The sequence below is a fragment of the Macaca mulatta genome, chromosome 11 (genome assembly GCF_049350105.2).
Source record: "Macaca mulatta isolate MMU2019108-1 chromosome 11, T2T-MMU8v2.0, whole genome shotgun sequence".
NCBI classification, from domain to species: Eukaryota; Metazoa; Chordata; class Mammalia; order Primates; family Cercopithecidae; genus Macaca; species Macaca mulatta.
The window spans coordinates 114,733,152-114,753,814 of record NC_133416.1 but is presented as its reverse complement, the minus strand read 5'-3'; the positions used below and the strand labels follow the sequence as shown (position 1 = coordinate 114,753,814).

At 44.5% G+C, this 20,663-nt stretch overlaps 1 protein-coding gene across 4 annotated transcripts in view; it reads right to left on the bottom strand.

The window, feature by feature from the left end:
* ABTB3 (ankyrin repeat and BTB domain containing 3) overlaps positions 1-20,663 on the bottom strand; it is a 338,657-nt gene that overhangs the window by 97,833 nt on the left and 220,161 nt on the right. For all 4 annotated transcript variants that reach the window (XM_028829828.2, XM_028829830.2, XM_028829829.2 and 1 more), the window contains exon 3: positions 18,622-18,826. In XM_028829828.2, coding sequence (XP_028685661.1) covers positions 18,622-18,826 — 205 coding nt within the window. The remainder of the gene's footprint in view (positions 1-18,621; positions 18,827-20,663) is intronic.

Sequence of the window (20,663 nt, the reverse complement as noted above, 5' to 3'; positions counted from 1 at the left end):
CCCATTCACACACTCTGTTCCGGCCTCCTTGCTGGTCCTGGCACATGCCAAGAATGTTTCTGCCCCAGGGCCTTTGCACTTACTGTTCTCTCTGCCTGGCAAGATCTTTCCTTAGTGGCTTGCTGCTTCACTTTCTTTAGCTCTCTGCTCCAATGCTATCTCCTTAGATAAAACTTCTCTGACCACTCTACCTAAAATAGCACTTTTTGGAAGTTGTCCTTGGTTTAAGTACCCAGTTTGATTTCTCTCTATGCCACTTCTCTGTGCCTGATGTTTGTATTATTTATGCATTTGTTCCTTTTCTTTTTCCTTTGGTAGAATGGAAGCTCCACAAAGGCAGACATTTTGCCTGCTGTATGGTAAATGCTCTATAAATATATGTTGAATGGATGAAAGAATAAGTAAGTACCTTCTGTGTACCTGGTTCTACACCTGGTGATACTGCAGAGGTCCCAGTACTCAATGAACTCAAGGTCTAATGTGAAAAGCATGAGAAAAGAAGCTGTTATGCCACCTTCCAAAAAGCTTCATGATAAAGGAATGCACAAAGTCTAATGAGAGAAGGAAATAGGAGCATCTAAATCAGCCACAGTTGAAGGGAGTGAGTGTGCTGGGAAATGTCGCCCGGAGCCTGGACCAGGGAGGCAGAAGTGTTTGGGAAAAGAATCCAGGCAGAGGGAATGAGGTGAAAAGATGTAGGGCAGTTTCAGGGGATTCTGTATGAATTGGAGTAGCTGAAGGAGTAAGTGGGTGAAGAAGTAAGATGAACCTGATAAATTAATAAATACATGAACGGGAAGAGCAGTTTATGGAGCAGACTGAGCACTTAACTGGTTCCCGATTTATTGACTGCCTCCTCGGAGCAAGGGTCTGTGCTGAGTTTTATGGAGGACACAAGGATTTAAAACCTGGTCTCTGTTGTTCAATGTAGCAAGGAGGTTTACTGTGACTATACATCCCTGACTTTCCAGGGCAGTCCCAATTGCATAAAGTCTGTTTGACTTTTAAAATTATAATTATACTCCTTAATTATACTTGTGTATCTGTTAGATCAGGACTTTTGATTGGTGGACTGGGGCATTAAGTGGCTATCAAGGAAAGAAAAGCAGATAACTCTCATGCAAGGCAGACCATGAGAAGTGCCTTGTGGGATGTTGCTGTAAAGTGCTCTGGAGTCTGAAGAGGGACAGTACTTCCAGGGAAGGATTTTAGAGGCAGTGGATGCTCAGTGTTTTCAACAAGTTAGTCCTTAGTTTCCTTTTACTAGTTTCCTTTCCTAATCACAAAAATATGCTTTCCCCATCTTGCTGCCCCAGGGTCTGGGGTGTGGCTGTGCAAGGAGAGGGTGGGATTCTATGTAAGGGACTAATACAGAGCAATGGGACAAAAGACTGCAAAAAGAGCTTGCTCCAGGAGGGGAGTTTGAACCTACCAGTGAGAAGAGAATGGAAGCCTGGGAACACATCCACCTTCTTCTGCCAGCACACTTGGCTTAAATTCCTGAGCAGGTCTGAACTTGACTGGCTAACTCTTGACCGAATTCCTCACTCTAGTTTGAAAGAACTGAGAAAGCCATCACAGGTGATGCTTCTTATACACACAGAAAACATAAGATAGAGCCACGTTTTAAAATCCAGAATTAGACACAAACAAACACAGCCACCAAACAAACATAAACCTCCTGGAACTGTGGCATCCTCCTCAACTATAGACTTGACCAAGTGTGCGTTCTATGAACTTTGTCCACAGAACAAGCTCAAAACTTGCTTTCTGATGAGGCTGCCATGCTTCTTTCCATTCTAGAAGCAATCCAGAAAGAGCAGGAGGAGAGTCCCAGGGATCCCCAGAGCAGCCCTCTGGTTTCGGTTTGGCCACTCACTGCATAACTTGGGGCAAATCTCATGACTTTTTTATAGTCAGTCTCTGGAGATGTGAAAAGCGATCTTCCCAGCTCCCAGTTTTGTTGTGAGAATAGAGGGAGATCCTGAGTGTGGAAGTGCTCACTCCAAGAGATTCTGATCATTACTGTTGCTCTAGAAAGCTCGCAGGCCAGGCAGACGCCATTGTTCCCTACACTTCCCATAAGGCCTTGCTTCCTGGAAGAAAAGCAACAGCTGGGATTGGGCCGGGTGAGGCTCCCTCCCAGGATTCTCCTTTTGCAGTTTCTTCCTCCTACAGGCCACTAGAGGTCCCGTGAATTAACCCCTCAGTTGCTCTACTCCAAGCTGACTACTCTTTTCATAACCATTTCCTCTCCATTGATGTTTTAGTCACACCACTGTGGGTAGTTTTAAAAGAACAGCAATTCGCACACTGGAAACAATTCAAATGGCCACGAACCCTAGAGCCATTAGGCAAATTACGGTACAGTCACACGATGGAATATTCTGCAGTCATTAAGAATGTTTATGCATGTTCTATAGTACAACAAGGAATATGCTTATGGTATGCTATTAAGTGAAATAAAAATAAGACATAAAATTATATATACACAGTGTAACTATGTTCAAAACCCTCCCTATTTGTGTTAAAAAAAGACAAGACAATAAACTAAATAATAATTTTGGCTACCTCAGGGTAGCAGAATTATAAATAATTTTAATTTTCTTCCTTATATTTTCCTGTAGTTTCCAAAATTTAAAAAACAAGCACATATACCTTTTCAGTAAGAAATAATAATAATAATTGAATTTATAGCACCTTTTATTGTAGGTATAAAAAGATGTAGTCTGTGAGGAGAGCAAAATGGAGGGATGGGGAAAATGTAATTAAATCAATAAAAATCCAGGGAACTGTATACCTGTAGAGGATTTGTTTATGAAGTCAGACTTTGAAGAATGCACATTCAACTCAGATGCCATGTCTACTGGGCAAATGACCAAATTTACTGCCAGGGCTACTTCCCATAACATGTGAAAACCAGTTGTGTGCTAGCAGCTGTCAATATCACTATTTCTGAAAGGATAAAAAAAGAGTGGAAACTTGGAGCAGGGGCAGATGGTTCAAAAGTGGGATGAGCTCAGAGAGCACTTTCTCTCTGCAGGCCCCTCTGCTCCCAGGCATTTGGGCTCCAGGCTTCCATTGGTTCCTGCCATGCTGGGCCAGCCCTCAGTTTGCACTGGGCAGTTTCAAGGGCTGATATTCGCTAATGTTGTTTTTTCCCCCTGAGTGTTGGCCCCAGACACACAGCATGCATGGGGCTGTCAGTTCCAGGCAAATGAGAGCAACCTGGGGAGGCCAATGTGGCTTGCCTTGGGACCACTCAGGAGAAAGGAGGAGGCCAACTGGTGATCTCTCTCTGGGAGACACTGAGGAGGGCACTCACTCAGCTACGGACTTGTCATCTCTCTTTGGGGCTCTTGCAGGAAGCATCCAGCTGGTCCCTACATCTCTCTCTGCTCCAGTCCCCTGGGGCCAGGTCCTAACTGATCCTTCTCTTCCCCACCCACTCTGTGCCAGTCCTTGTCTGGCTGTCAGAAAGTGAGACAAATGATCAAAGCCCCGTCCCTGCTTGTGCAGAGCTCAAAGCCTGGCAGTGGAGACAGACATGGAAGCAAATAATGCCAGAGCAGTCATGGGGACCCATGGTGGGTGGGCAAGAGGATGCACGCTCTGGAACCACAGTGCTGGGGCCCAACCTCCAGCCCCGCCACATCCTAACTTAGCTGTGTGACCTTGGACAAGCCCCAGAACGTCTGCTCACTCTTCTCATCTGTTAAATAGGCAAAATAACAGTAGCTGAGAGGGTGACTGTGAAATTTAAGTGGAATGCTCTGGAAAAGCTCTCATCACACGGCCTGGCATGAGCTGGCACTCAAGGACTGTTAAAATTATTCACCGAAGGGGTTGTGAACAGAGAAGGCCTTCTGCCAAGGGCACAGGTCAGCAAAGCTTTCACGGGAGAGGTGGGGATGCAGCTGAGTCCTGAAGGATGAGCAGAGGCATTTGGATTTTGCTTATGTTTCTCCCCTGATCCAAACCTTCAACCCTACCCCTGCTGTCAAAGGAACAAAGCCACCCATGACACCTGCAGGACAAAACCCTCTCCCCGACACTTTCAACTCAGGATGATATTCTAAATATTTAACTACTGTGAAGGCTCAGGCACCGATCAACTCCTACAGCCTCAGTGCAGCAGGGCCTCCTGGAGCACCTGCAGGGCCAGATGCCAAGCTGTTGTTGCTGGATGGCAGGGACATCGTGGGGTTGGGAGCACTTGGGGCAGTGGCTTTTTGCCAACCCATAGAGAGAAGCATTTCAGCATTTTAATAACTGGTTAAACAGCTGCACCTCTGCAAACCAGCTGATGGGCAGTAGAGCCCCTGTGCTAGTCTGTCTCAGTTGGTCTATGCGTCCCCCACTATCTCCGGATTTCCAGCCTGGAGCTTTTGACAGCTGCTCCTCTCGCCTAGAACACCTTCCCCACTTCCAATCATCAAATGGCTGGTTTTTTTCATCTTTCAAAGTCCGACTCAAATACCGCCTTGCCTGATCTGTCCCTTCCAGTAGTTCCCTTCTGACACTACACTCTTTCTCCATTCTGGCTGTGCTGGACATGAGCCACGTGAGGCCTCCCGGAGTCCCCACTCCCTAGCAAAGGGCTGGACACACAGCAGCAAAGGTATGGTGGTAAAGGGAGCGAGTTCTGGAGCCAGCCTGCTGGGCCTGAATCCCTGTGCTACCACTTCCAGGCCCAGTGATCTTGGGCAAATTAGCTATCCTCAGCCTCACTTTGTCCATCTGTAAAACGGGGATGACAATAATAATACCTACCTCATGGAGTTATAATGGGGGATAAATGAGTTAATTCACGTAAAGTACTTAGAATGGTGCCCGGCACATAAAGAATTTGATGAATATTATCTCTTACTATTATTGTGCTTATAGCTGGCACTTAATGCATGTTTATGGATCGACTAAATGACTGACTGATAAAAGCTTAATAATATATAGAATCAACAATGAAAAACATTAAAATAAAATGAAAAATGAAAGCTCAAGTAATATTGAAGTAAAGATTTAAGAGGCAGCTTCTGAGTTTATTTATATACAATCACGTACTGCATGCTAATGACATTCTGGTCAGTAACAAACCTCATATATGATCGTGGTCCCATAAGATTATAATACAGTATTTTTACTGAAGCTTTTCTAGGTTTAGATACGTTTAGATGCACAAATGCCACTATGTTACAATTTCCTACAGTATTCAGTAGAGTAACATGCTATACAGGTTTGTAGCCTGGGAGCCATAGGCTCTACCGTGTAGCTTAGGTGTGGAGGTGAGGCTACACTAGCTGGGTTCATGTAAGTACACTCTGCAATGTTCCCACAATGACAAAATCACCTAATGATACATTTCTCAGAGTGTATCCTTATTGTTAAGCAACATATCACTGTATACAGCAATTTGTGTCAGAAGATTCACATGTTTCTCAAAGGCTGTCCAATCAAATGGAGTGATTTGATTATCATTATACCACTTTTTGTTTGTTTGTTTCTTTGAAACAGAGTTTTGCTCTGTTGCCCAGACTGAAGTGCAATGGCACAATCTCGGCTCACTGCAACCTCAAACTCCCGAGTTCAAGTGATTCTTCTGCCTCAGCCTCCCAAGTACCTGGGTTTACAGGCACGTGTCACCATGCCCAGCTAATTATTGTATTTTTAGTAGAGATGGGGGTTTCACCATCTTGGTCAGACTGGTCTCGAACTCCTGACCTCAGGTGATCCACCTGCCTTGGACTCCCAAAGTGCTGAGATTACAGGCGTGAACCACCATGCCCGGCCCATTATTCCACTTTTATTAGCAATATTTGTTGTGCCTAAGCCAGGGACAAAACTAAAAGGAAAAAGGGAAGACGGAGGGCGATGTATATTAAGGCAAGAATGTTCTTGGCCTTAGATTTTCAGGCATTTCACCTTCACGTGGACTCCTCTGCCCTCTTTCTATACCCTGCATCCTTCTCATCTCATCCCACAGTGGGATGCAGTTGCGAGGGTGAACTCTGCACTCAAGCCTCCTGCCTTTGCATCCCAGTTCTGCCTGGTGATAGCTGTATGACCTGGGTAAGCTACGTAACCTCTCTGAGCCTGAAGTTCCTCATCATCAAGACAGATAGGGCAATAGTGTGGTGGCTCATGCCTGTAATCCCAGCACTTTGGGAGGCCGAGGTGGGTGGATCACCTGAGGTCGAGAGTTCGAGTCCAGCCTGACCAACATGGAAAAACCCCGTCTCTACTAAAAATATAAAAAATTAGCTGGGTGTGGTGGTGCATGCCTATAATCCCAGCTACTCAGGAGACTAAGGTAGGAGAATTGCTTGAACCTGGGAGGTGGAGGATGCGGTGAGTCGAGATCGCACCATTGCACTCCAGCCTGGCAACAAGCGCGAAACTCTGGCTCAAAAAAAAAAAAAAAAAAAAAAAAAATTTGATGCTGACAGGCTCATAAGAGTCTTGTGAGAAATCAATGAGCTCATGCACTTAGAAGACAGCCCGACACACCATAAACACCTGGCAAAATGAGATGGTGATGATGATGATGGCTGCTTTAAGAAACTCAGCTCTAAGAGGATCAAAACACAGTCATGTGGCATATGTTTCAGTAGGTGAATTGGTCCCTGGTCTCTACAATGAATCCTTCTCTGTTGCTCTGAGAGTGGGATTTTCAGTCTGTTTTTCTAGAAGGGGGATACTGCCTGCATTAAGTCTCTAGTTCAGGGCTGTCCCATAGATGTTTCTGTGATGATGGGAATGTCCTATGCTGTGCAATATGGGAGCCACTGAGCCACATGTAGCTGTCAAGCATCTGAAATGAGGCACATGGTATTTTATTTAATTTGAATCCATTTAAATGTAAATAGCCACACATGGTTAGTGGTGACCATGCTGGCCAGTGCAGCTCTGGTTCCTTAGTATTTGTGTCATAGAAGTCAGATTTTTTTTTCCCTTTTCCCATGAAATAAAGAGAAGCTGGTATTAGACTAGATTAATGTAGCACCCAGTTTAGTGGGATTCCAAAAAGACCTGGACATTGAAATGAACAAGTGCAGCCTATCCATCTGATCAGACTAAACATGCATGTTCCCAGAGAGAGCTGTTTCTTAAACTTGAACCTCGCAGCTTGTCACCTATGGTCAGAAACAATTTCTCCCCCTCGGCTGCGAACTCCTGGGGAACCGAGTAGAAGCTGTTTGACAAGCCCTGAAGGCTGGAGGTGTTTAACAGGCCTGAAGCGGGTGAAGTTTAGGATTTTCCCTGATGCTGTCCCCAGGGAGGACATCTGTCAAATCCTGCCTCGCCTTTCCCTGGTAAAGCTTGTCACTCATTTGCCATTCCTGAGCCACGTTAGAGGAGCTGGCTGCCTTGTTAGGCTGAGGATGACCATTAAATTGGGATGCTAGAAGCTATCACTTGGCAGCTACTGCTCCAAAGCCTGAGAGTTCTGCAGGCTGGCCATGTCTGACCTTGGGGACCCATTCATGTCAGCAAACTGCAGAGGGATCCAGCCTCGCACGAGGGAAGGGGAGTCGAGGCCCTGCAAGGCTCACTCCAGTCCCCAAAGTCTGAGGAATATTTATTAGCACCTATGACAGGCTAAGCTCTACCAGGGAGACAAAAGTCACTACAAAAGCTGATTTCTTGCCTTTAGGTAACTTGTAAATGGAGGTTGGTTTCGGGTAAGGAACAGAGATAAGACACACGCACAAAAAACGACTATACCTTGTTATTCACAGTGTTGTCCCTGAGCCAGCAGCAATAGCCTCACCTGGGAGTTTGTTAGAAATGGAGACTCTCAGGCCCCACCCCAGTCCTAATGAATAGGATCTCCATTTTAAGAAGATCCTAGGTGATTCAAATCATGAATGTTTGAAAGACTCTGCTGGAATATATATCCAAGCCGTAAACACCATGATGGTGAGAATAATAATGACCATTATCTATAAAAAGGCTAATGTGTGCTGAGTTTTAAGTGCTTAAAATATATTAACACAACATTGCTTAATAACAGCCCTCTGAAGTAGATTCTATGATTATCTTCCATTTTACAGATAAGGAAACTGAGGCTCAGAGTGGCTAAGTAACTTATTTAAGGCCACACAGCTCATAAGTATTAGAGCTCTGATATTCACCTAGGTGTTCTGGCTCTAGAATTACAAAAAAAATCTAGAACTATTCTTCCTAAATGATGTACACGTGTATTGAAATATCACACTGTACCCCATAAGCATATCAAATATTATTTATTAATTAAAAATAAAAAATGTTCTATGAAGATCCTTAGGTTTTAAATAACATTTTCCTACGAAGCAGTAATTTAGGATCAAAGACTTAATTTTATCATCTGCAGGTGAGGCATAACCTACTTCACAAGGTTGATGTGGGGGTTAAATTAAACTCTGTATGTAAAGTGTCTCACACAGTACATGACACATAGTAGACGCTCACCAAATGTTCAGTACTCTCCATTACCATCCCTTATGCTTCTATTGGGGTTTCAGACACAGTCCTGATCTCTTACCTCCCTGCTCAGCATCCCTTTCTGAGCTCTTCTGAATTCCTCTTCTCTCTCTCTCTCTCTTTCTGTTTCACTCTCTCAAGACAGAGCCCTGCTCTGTCACCCAGGTTGGACTGCAGTGGCACAATCTTGGCTCACCGCTACCTCCACCTCCCGGGTTCAAGTGATTCTTGTGCCTCAGCCTCCCGAGTAGCTGGGACTACAGGCATGTGCCACCATGCCTAGTTAATTTTTTGTATTTTTAGTAGAGATGGGGTTTTGCCATGTTGGCCAGGATGGTCTCGCATTCCTGCCCTCAGGTGATCTCCCTGCTTTGGCCTCCCACAGTGCTGGGATTACAGGTTTGAGCCACCACACCGAGTCTCTTCTGCATTCTGCACTGCCTAGAGGAGAACATCCTGCCGCCTTATCCAGTTTCTCAAACTTCCTTCCAGCTTGGTCTGGGGCTGCATCCAAAGCCTCTTCTGGACAAGGTCTCACTCTCTGTCCACTCACCTTCCTCCCCTGATGGTGCATATTCTGTTCCCTTAGCATGTAGCTCCTGTCCCTATAGTGACCCAGCACTCATTTGACATTTGTGATACTTTCAGACTTTCCCCAATGTGCATGACTTTGGGCAAGTTACACAACCGTGTTGCATCTCAGTTTCCTCATCTGTAAAATGGAAAGACGTAAGGCTATCTGCTCCTGACTCAAGGAGTATTGGGAGGACTGAATGAGTTAATACACATAAAGTATTTAGAGCAGGGCCTGCCACATTTGTAAGTGTTCGTCAAAATCTCTTGCGATATCAAAGAAGAGATCAATCTGGATTAAGGGAGTAGAGAATAATCCCCACCATTTATGGATCACCCGCCATGGTGTCAATGATCATGCATGACACTTATGTAAGTTAGTTCATTTGTCACTGAAACAGCCCCATGAAGTAGAAATTATTATTTCTTGTTCACAGCTGAAGAAACTGAAGCCTTGAGGTCAGACAGCACTTGAATGCAAGAACCAGTACCAAACTGAGGACTGCCTGAGTTGATTCGGCAACATGGCTCTCTGGGCTGGAAGCAGGAATACCTAGGTTTCAGGCACAGCTCTGTTCAGTTCTGCAAGCATTTATTGAGCACTTACTATATGCTATGCACTGATCATTTAGTACAATCTGAAGTGGTAGGGAAGGGTTTCTGGAGGAGGTGATGCCTAAATTGGATCCTGAAGGATGAACTTGAGGTAGCTAGAGGATGACACAGAGGGGAGGAAGCATTTCAAGAGGGCAAAATATAAGTAAAGGCATGGAGGCACTGCCTTGCAAAGCCTCTGGAAATGTGCTCGTGACTCCAGCCAAGTCCCTCATCACTCTGGGCTTCAGTTTCATTAACTTCAACATGAAAGAAGCGAACTTTCTCTGTTCTAAGATCTCCTTTGACTAAATTTCATGTCCAATGACAGAACAGCCCAATGAAAAGTCATGCTTTCAAAGGCTATCCAATGGAACAAATCAATAAAAGTAGGTGTAGTATCTGGATCCTATATTGTGAAACAAACAAAAACTTTTGTATGTACACAGAAAACTAGACTAGAAGGAAATGCCTTATAGAGTCACAGTGCTTATCCCTGGATACAGAGACTAGGAGTCATTCAAAGTTCCTTCTTTATATTTTTTGGACTTTGTCACATTTTATTTAATAAGTGTATTCATTTTATACCCTGAAAATACTAATGAAGATTATGAAAAAAAATTCTAGGGACTGGATGAGACTTTCAAACTTTGTTTCTTTAAAACCACTGCCCATGGAAGCAAAACAGACTAACGGGTAAGAACCCAGACCAGGGCTTAACTCCAAAGGTTCAAGTATTCCTTCTCCAACTTCAGATGTGACCTTGGGCAATAAATCAACTTCAGTTAGGTTAATAAAACCGGGGTAAAAACTACTCTGATTTTAAAAATTTAATTCTCTCTGATTTTTCTGAAAATGAAGATTATGGCCGGGCATGGTGGCTCACGCCTATAATCCTAGCACTTTGGGAAAATGAGGTGGGCGGATCACCTGATGTCAGGAGTTTGAGACCAGGCTGACTAACATGGCGAAACCATATCTCTACTAAAAATACAACATTAGCCAGGCATGGTGGTGCATGCCTGTAATCCCAGCTACTCGGGAGGCTGAGGCATGAGAATCGCTTGAACCTGGGAGGCGGAGGTCACAGTGAGCAGAGATTGTGCCATTGCACTCCAGCCTGGGCAATAAGAGCGAAACTCCGTCTCAAAAAAAAAAAAAAAAAAAAAAAAACAGAAAAAAAAGAAGATTACAACCCATATTAGAGGTCAGCAAACTTCTTCTGGGAACGGTCAAATAGTATTTTCTGCTTTCTGGACCCTAAAGTCTCTGTCATAACTAAGCAACTCTGTCATAGTGCAAAAGCAGCCACAAATAATATGTAAACAAATGAGTGTGGCTGTATTCCAATAAAACTTTATTTGTAAAAACAGACAGCGGGCCAGATTTACCAGCAGGGTGTTGTTAGCTAACCTCTAGCACATTGATGTAATGGCCCACTCATGGGCTGTAACCTGCAGTTTGAAACATAGTGGAACTACAGCAGTTTTTACCATGGATAGAGGAAATAAATTGCCACAATGCTCAAGTTACAAATGGATCATGTTTCAAAACTTTGCTTTTTGAGTCAATAATTTAGAATTCAACATGTATTTTTTTTTTCTCCTTAAGAATCATTTATATGGTGGTTGAGATTCCAGGTCTACAGAAAACAGATCTAATATCTCATGTTCTCGCTCTAGCATGTCCCCATTCATCCAGCAACTCTGAATTTCTCCAGAGCCATTAGCCCTGGGCTGGGCATTGTAGGGGACTGTAAAATGAGCCAGACATGATTGCTCCCTCAGGAAGATGAGGAAGTAGCATTCTTCCTCTGAGAATAGACCTTCTGAATCCCTGCTCAGGATACCAGGAATGGCTCTCCTCTCCTCCTTCTTGCTATTGAGGCTTCCAGGGTGTTAGACCAAGGAGTCCTTATATTGGGGTGGTATTTTGGTTCTCAACTGTGATGTGTAAGCCAGTCAGTTGTGACTTGTGTGGCTAATAATGGTAATAAGTGCTGGCCTGTGCAAATGATTCACTTGTGTGTTATCTATTTTTTTAAAAGTAAATTAGCAGAGACTGGGCACAGTGGCTCACATCTGTAATCCCAGCACTTTGGGAGGCCGAGGCAGGCGGATCAGTTGAGGTCAGGAGTTTGAGACCAGTCCAGCCAAAATGGTGAAACCCTGTCTCTTCTAAAAATACAAAAAATATTAGTTGGGTGTGATAGCACACACCTGTAGTCCCAGCTCTTTGGGAAGCTGAGGCGGGAGAATCGCTTGAACCTGGAAGGTGGAGGTTGCAGTGAGCCAAAATTGCACCACTGCACTCCAGCCTGGGTGACAGAGTGAGACTCTGTCTCAAAAAAAAAAAAAAAAAAAAAAAAAAAAAAAGAAAATTAGAAGAATATAGTGGACTTTGTCAGTTTTTGTTGTTGTTGTTTTTCTTTTCTTTTTTTTTCTTTTAGCTTTCCAGAACCACTGATGATGTTACTTGGTGTTTGGAGAATTTTCCGTATTATGAGTCCATGGTTCTACCAGGTAGAAATTCACCTTCCCAGACTCCCTTGTTAGGGTCTAGGCAGGTCCTGTGACATGTAGGGTACGTGGAGCTGATGTGGGTGATGACAGAGACACTCAGCCTTTAGAGGCAACAATAACAGAGGTCCTGTTGGAGTGTTCAATGGCCAGCATCAGTAGTGTAAGGTCCAGTGTCTGTGCCTAGTACCAGTGGCTGTGAGATCTCTGCTAGAGCAGTCCTGGGGTACAATCCCAGGTTATGTAGCCTGGTTATATAGCCTCAAAGCCTGGATCTCTGGCTTCAATGCCCACCAGAAGTCTTATTAAGATCCAGTAAACATTTAGATTCATGGGACTATTATAGGCCACCCTGGGCCCAGCAGGACAGTATCAGATATTCTTTCAGTGGGAGTCCTTGCAGCACTTTGCCCAGTCATCAGGAGCTTATCTCCTGTCCAGGTGACATGCAGGTGCAAGGAGCTGAGATCCACATGGGTGATTGTGGGAGCTGCCCTGCCCTGGTTTGTAAACCCCAATATCTCTTGTAACAACTCCATAGCAATAGCTTCCAAGGTCTCTTCAAAGGACACAGCTAGTTACAAGAGTCAATAAATTAAGGGAAGTCCAAAGCTCTGGGTCTTTATCAAGTATTTCTGGTACCTCCAGGCCAGATGTAATTTGTCAATCTTGGATCTTTCTGACCATAAGCAATGTTTCCCAGAAACATAGTTAACACTGCAATTTTTATAAGGTTTCCTCCAGGGGAACAGAGCTAGAGAGTTAATTCAAGGTCAAATTTTCATGCAGAAGGGGAAAAGATTTGTTAATCTTCTACCCATACTGGGCCTCCCAGAGGTTTTCTTCCTGCTTTAGGTGTCATGAGAGGTTTAGCTTTTGCAACTAAGTATCCTGACTGGTAGTGCTGTTTGCATCAAGGATACCTCTACTCACTTGCATTCTGATTTACATTCCTTAGTGGAAAAGAACAGAGTAGAGCTATAACTAACACGCTGGACTTATTGCGTAACTGCAGGTATGTCCATAGGAGTAAGTTGAAGTTTGAATCTCACTTGTCACATACATCACAGAGATTAAAAATGTTAAGATGCAATGTGTTGGGGTGAGCTTTTGGTAGCATGAGTATCATGGAACATGTATTTGGTTGTCATTCACTGCTAATGTCTGCTATGTCTGCTTTATTAACTCTGTTTCTTCAAGTGTAAATTCTTCCATTTGCTAAGATTATTTTGTTTCACATTATTAGTTTTCCTCAAACAGTTGGTGATTGGTGATTGTATACTCATGTTTGTAGTTGAAAATCCCCTGGCAGACATTTCCCTGATATAAATGTCTGTACATTCTGTTTGCAAAAGGAACAAGAGCTACCACTACCTAGAAATAAATTCTGGTTTGTTTTCAGTGAGACTGGAAGAAGGCAGAACTACTTAATTGTCTAGTCTTCCAAGTGAAGCTGTGCACAGTTACCCCAGGCATTACCAGATAGCTACCTGAGGCAACAAAATACTCTCATTTATCCTACTATTTTTTTTTTTTATCTTGTGGTAATAAATTACTAAAATCATCCATGGCCAAAGACATCTAGGAATCACTGATATTTCCAGTAATGATACAGGTGAGGGAAACCTTAGTCTAGATTGAGGACGATTCTTTTTGAAAACAGTACCCTCACATGGCTCCTCCTATCAAAATTAAGGTGTTTTCACTTATCATTACTATTTGGAAAATAAATAGCACCTAATTGTAAATATTACAAAATTTGTCTGAGTTTTTTAAAATAAAAATATCTGAGGTATCTGAATGATTTTAGAAGCTCAAGAAATAGGAGCCAAAGTTCTGGAAAAACTTAGACTACAGAAATCTCACACTGGCACTGAGCTTCTTCAAAATTCCACAATGAAAAGCGAAACTATCCAAAACAAATGGAGCAACTCCAAAGCTGTGCCCACATGAAATGGCAAAATGGCGCATGCAGGCCTACTTCCAAATACTTCAGCCAAGAAAGGCTGTTCTCACAAGAAAGGATGGTTTGAGGCATAAAATAATCCATATTTCGCCAATATTTCCCAGGCTGTCTGTTGGGCACAGATGAAAACAAATAATATTCAGCCCCTGTTCTTGAAGAGCTTATAGTCTAGAGGAAAACCATATAAGCATCATGGCCCTACCTGACTTTGTCAGAATAAAGATAGTCAAGGAGATGATACTGTTTGATAGATTTGCAGAATAAAAAGGACGCACACACAGAGAAAGAGAGAGAGAGAGGAGAGAAAGAAATAACTCCAAATTAGAGTCCTAACTTCTACTGGAAATTCTCATTTGGAGGCTTTGGTACAGAGCTGGTGTAAATAAACACTTGACTGAAAACAGACGGCCCCTCGCCTCTGAAGTTCTTCCGCTTGTGTTTTCCGGTGCTAAACACTAAAACCTATTCCATCAGGGAGCAGGAAGAAATAACGATCCCTCTGGAAAGAATCACAGGCAGGTTTTCTTTAAGGACAATGAAAACAGCATTTTAGAGCCCCCAAAATATAATATAAGTGACTGTTTTAGGGAGGAAGGGGGTTCCCCTCATGCCAGGCATGGCACCGGATGTCTTAGCTACAATGTCTAATTCATTGCTTACATCAGTCTCATGAGGATGGTTGTGTTCTCACTTTACGAAGGACAAATGGAGTTTCAAAGAGGTGAAATAACAGAGCTACAAGAAGCCGAGCTGGGATCCAAATTTAAAGGACTATATGACTTCCAATCCACATGCTTCCCAGAGGATCACACTGAACAGAACATGGAAAATGCTAAGTTCCACTTTGTCTTTTGTGCTGACTCCTGAAAATTCAACCAAAGAGGCATGGAAAGAATGAGATAAATGGCTCTAACAAATTCTGGGACATGTTCTCATTGCTCTCCTTCCCTGCTCATGCCTCTTTAAAGCTTGTCCCAGAAGGTTTGGAAGCGTTAGAGGGTCCTTTTTGACTTCCAGCCACTCCAACTACACTCTGAGTCCAGAAGGAGATTCAAGAGGGAAAATGGACACTGTGTAATAGAAAGTATAATGGGAGCTGGGCAACTGTGCTGAGCAGGAGTGGGAGGATGTCACATCGTGAGACTTCCATTTTAGAAGTTTCGCTGTGAGGAAGATGGAGCTCGTCAGAGGGTGGTGGTGGTGGTTGTTGTTGTTGCTCTTCTTCTCTTTCTTCTCCTCCTCCTCCTCCTTGTGGTGGTGGTTGTTGTTGCTCTTCTCTTTCTCCTCCTTCTCCTCCTCCTCCTCCTCCTTCTTCTTGCTGTTCTTCTCGTTGCTGTTCTTCTTCTTGTTGCTCTTCTTTTTCTTCTTCTTCTTCTTCTTCTTCCTCTTCCTCTTCCCCCTCCCCCTCCCCTTCCCCCCTCCCCTCCCCTTCCCCCCTCCCCCTTCCTCTCCTTCTCCTTCTTATTCTTCTTCGAGACAAGGTCTTACTTTGTGACCCACGGTGGAGTACAGTGGTGCAATCTCAGCTCACTGCAGCTTCGACCTCCCAGGCTCAAGCAATCCTCCTGCTTCAGCCCCTTAAGTAGCTGGGACTACAGACAAGCACTACCACACCCAGCTAATTTTTGTATTTTTCATAGAGATAGGGTCTTGCTATGTTGCCCAGGCTGGTCGGTCTGGAACTCCTGATCTCAAGTCATCCACATGCCTCGGCCTACCAAAGCGCTGGGGTTACAAGTGTGAGCCACTGTGCCCAGTCTTGGTCAGAGGATTTTTAAATTTAATTTAAATTTATTTTGGATGGAATCTCACTCTGTCACCCAGGCTGGAGTGCAGTAGCATGATCTTGGCTCACTGCTACCTCCACCTCCTGGGTTCAAGTGATTCTCCTGCCTCAGCATCCTAAGTAGCTAAGACTACAAGTGTGTGCCACCATGCCCAGCTAATTTTTTGTATTTTTAGTAGAGACGGGGTTTCACCAAGTTGGCCAGGCTGGTCTCAAACTCCTGACCTCAGGTGATCCACCCACCTCAGCCTCCCAAGGTCAGAGGACTATTAAAGCTTACACACAGGGAGACCATGTAGACATCAAAAGTAGAAACTGAAGTAGAAAAGATGGGGTCCTGAGCATACAGTGGCAGTGGTCTAGCGGGGAAGGAATAAAGAAATCTCACTGATGCAGCCTCAATAAGACCTGCTGACCAGCTGGAGATGGTGAGGGAGAGGAAGGAGCGCCAGTCAAGTCTCAGTTTTCTGACCAGGGTGATGAGGCCAATGGTGGTACCATTCTTAGAGCCTGGGGAGAAAGGAGGAATAGTGGGTTTTGGGGGACAGATGATGGCTGTAGTTTTGAAGTAGTCTGAGCTCTCCAGATGGAAATGTCCCATGGGCACTTAGATCAATAGGTTTGCTCATTCTTTGATTCTACAAATATTTGTGGACTTCCCATTCTGCTCCAGATGTTGAGTTTGGCATCAATTGAGGAGTGATGGCCAAAACAGATGTGTTCTCTGCCTTCATGAAGCTTTACAGGCAATAAATAAACACAGAAATACACACGTAGTTACAAATTACAGTAAGTGTGAGGCAGAAAAGAATAAGGTGCTAGGAGAAGAAGAATCAGCCTGCAAGTATGAGACCTGACAGTGGAAACTGGAAGTCGGCCGAGTGGGATGAGAAGGTTCTGGAGCTCAGAGGAGGCAGTGTCTAGCCGCAGCAGGGAGAGGGGCTCATCTGCATGGAGGTGGGAGCAGGAGATGACATGAGAGAGCTGAGCTGCTGGACAGCTGCACTACTGGACAGGCTGTCGGGGCTGGGGGTGAAGAGCTAGACACCCCATAGCTGAGGCCAATGGTTTCCATTCTCTCAACTCTTAGCATTTATACCCAGAGACAGCAAAGTTTCAGTGTGTCTGAACGATTATTTTTTGGCTATGGGCATCTTACCACTTCTCCATTTTGGGCATGTTTGCACGTGAAAATATGCACAAGGTACTGACTGATTTGTTGTGGATGGCGGGAGACCTGAGTAATTTAAGGAGTTAATTTCCTGATTAAGTTAACTCCAGACTGGATTGAAATATTGGTGTTAAATTGGGGTTCTTAAAGAAAAAGAAGAAGTAGCCTGGCATGGTTGCTCACTCCTATCCCAGCACTTTGGGAGGCTGAGGCAGGAGGATTACTAGAGCCCAGGGTTTGGAACCAGCCTGGGCAACATGGTGAAACCCTGTCTCTACAAAAAAAATGCAAATATTAGCTGAGTGTGATGGGGCGTGACTGTAGTCCCAGCTACTTGGGGGGCTGAGGAATGAGAATCACTTGAGCCGGGAGGCAGAGGTTGCAGTGAGCAGAGATCATGCCACTGCACTCTATCTAGCCTGGGTGACAGAGTGAGACTCTGTCTCAGAAAAAAAAAAAAGAAAAGAAAAAAAGAAACAGCAATCTCCATGTAGCCTATGTTCCATCCTTTTCCCTTAACTGAAAGCCAAGAGACATGGTTTTGTAAGAGAGCCCAATTCAGCCCCAGTGCATCTGGCAGAAACAGAGCATCCAACGAGCTTTTCAAAACCACTTGGCACCAAGTAACAGAAAGGAAAACTGTAGGAGCCCAAGTTGGGAGTTGTTCAGCTACATGCAGAGCATATCTACAACAACAATAATAAAATTTAACATTTATTGAGCACCTACTATGTACTGGGCACTGTTCAATTTTTTTAATTTTCAAACAACCCTATGTAGGATTTACTCTTTGTATCCCTATTTTGCAGATGCCTTTCCCAAGGATCCCCAGCTTTTAATTAGAAGAGCCTAGATTTGAACCTAGGCAGTCGGGATCACAGAGCCTGCTCTCTTAACCACTCTTTCTGATAAATGGGTCACACCTACAGTACTTAGAGTAAATGGGTCTATATGGAGGAGGGGCCTGATTCATCAGGCACTGTGGGGAGAGGATCTATGAACCCGTTGCTAAAGGAAGTGGTGAGGCAGAGAGGAGGCCTCCAGGCGGTCTCCGGGTCCTCTCCCAGTTCCTTCCTTCCCCATGAGGATTCAGCTTCAAAGAACCGTCACACTGCCTCCCCCTGGGCAATCAAGCCCCTTGCACACCCGAGAGGCCCACTTCTGGCTGAACAGGTGCTTCTGGTTCTCCCGGGTCCCAGGGCAGCCAGGATGAAAGAAGATGAAGATAACTCCCACGCGAGGCGGTGGCGTCCTCCAAGACTGCCTTCATGAGGAAGCCACTTTCACTGCAGAGGCCCTTACCCCTCTGGAATTTGCAGACCCACTTATCTGACAGGCCAGTTTTATCCTAAACAGAACCAGCCCTGTAAAAACCCATTTCAAGGACCCCCACACAGGTCTAAGATACCCACTCAGAGTGCAAAGTTCCCACCGGACCACTCTGGCAAGTTTTAGGAAGTGAGTCCTTTCTACCCCCATCATCCTCCCCATTTGGACACTTGCCCCACCCTGGAGGCAGTACCCACCCACCACAAGGCAAGGCATTTCTTACCTTTCCACCTGGAGGTTGACTTTGGAAGGCTCCACATTGGGGTTTTCCCATTCCATTTGCGGGCAGTGCATGAAATAGCAAAGGGTGTACAGGGCCTCCGGCTCCCAGTACAGCGCCCCCTGCTTGTGGTGCAGGGGGGTGCCATTGCCGTGGTGCTTGGCATTGAGGGGCTGCAGGTGATGCATTGCACGGGACACCAGGTCACCTGTGGACAGAAGGAAGATTTCAGATCCTCCAGGCAGCCAACACTGGCAGAGAAACTGTACCTGAAGATCTCTGTAGAGACTCTGGTCCTTGCAGTCCCTTACTTAAATGAAATAGTCCATGAGACCTTGAAGTTACATACCAAGCAGAGAGGAATGGATTCATTTATTTGGCATAGGAGGGTTTACTGAATCTGGGGTGCTGTTTCAAGCACAGAGAGCTGCTAAGATCATTTTAACCCTGCCTTTCTGGAACCCAATGTTTCTAACAAGGCGCAGGAAGCTCTTTGAGTCCCATTCCTGAGTACTGCCTCCCTCGCCTTGTGACACACCCTCTATGTTGTGGCCAACACTGCTTTAACGGTAGTCATAAGAATGGGCTATGCTCTCTCTTGCCCCTGAGCCTTGTGCATATGCTATTCCCTCTGCCCAGAACATTCTCTCCCTCTTCTTCTCCAGGCTAACTCCTACTGATCATCCAGGTATCTGCTTTTAAATTAATTCCTCTAGGAAACCCCCTCTGGAGTCACCCCTGCCTTGACTTGGTTATCACACTGTATTTTTCTTTTTTTTCCTTTTTTTTTTTTTTTTTGAGATGGAGTCTCTGTTGCCCAGGCTGGAGTGCAGTGGCATGATCTCCACTCACTGTAACTTCTGCCTCCTGGGTTCAATCGATTCTCCTGCCACAGCCTCTTGAGTAGCTGGGACTACAGGTGCCTGCCACCACAACCGGTTCATTTTCGTAATTTTAGTAGAGATGGTGTTTCACCATGTTGGCCAGGCTGCTCTCGAACTCTTAACCTCAGGTGATCTGCCCGCCTCTGCCTCCCAAAGTGCTGGGATTACAGGCATGAGCCACCATGCTTGGCCCTATAAAAGTAAATTTGATGACAACAAAACAGTGTACAGTTCACCCTTGAACAACGCAGGCTGGAACTCCGTGGATCCACTTATATATGGATTTTCTTCCACCTCGGCCACCCATGATACAACAAGACCAACCCCTCCTCTTCCTTCTCCTCCTGGGCCTACTCAACATGAAGACGACAAGGATGATGACCTTTATGATGCCACTTCCACTTCATTAATAGCAAATATATTTTCTCTTCCTTACGGTTTCCTTAATAATTTTTTCTTTTCTCAAGCTTACATATTGTAAGAATATCATATATAAGAATATAACATAAAATATATGTTAGTGGGCTGTTTATGTTATCAGTAAGGCTTCTGGTCAACAGTGGGATATTAGTAGTAAGTTTTTGGGGAGTCAAAAGTCACACAGAGAGTTTTGACTTCATGGGGGTTCAGTGCCCTTAAGTCCCACATTGTTCAAGGATCAAATTTAATTAATTTCTAGCTGAATTCTGGCCCTGTTTTCCTTTTTATAAATAACAGGTGTTAGAGAAGTGTTAAGGGCTCATATCAAATGGAGCCTTTCTTTTTAAAGTAATTAATATTCAAATGAATTTAAAATAATCACTCTATAATCAATATTATTTAATGCACTGGCCCTGTCCCACTTATGATCCTCTCATGCACATCAGAATCTGTTGCATACCTTAGGAGACAGTTGACTAAGATATCTGTGATGCTTAATTTTTTTTTTTTTGAGACAGAGTCTCACTCTGTTGCCCAGACTGGGGTGCAGTGGCGCGATCTCGGCTCACTGCAACCCCTGCCTCCTGAGTTCAAGCGATTCTCCTGCCTCAGTCTCCTGAGTAGCTGGAATTACAGGCATGCACCACCACTCCCGGCTAATTTTTTTGTATTTTTAGTAGAGATGAGGTTTCACCATGTTGGCCAGGCTGGCCTCGAACTCCAGACCTCAGGTGATCCACC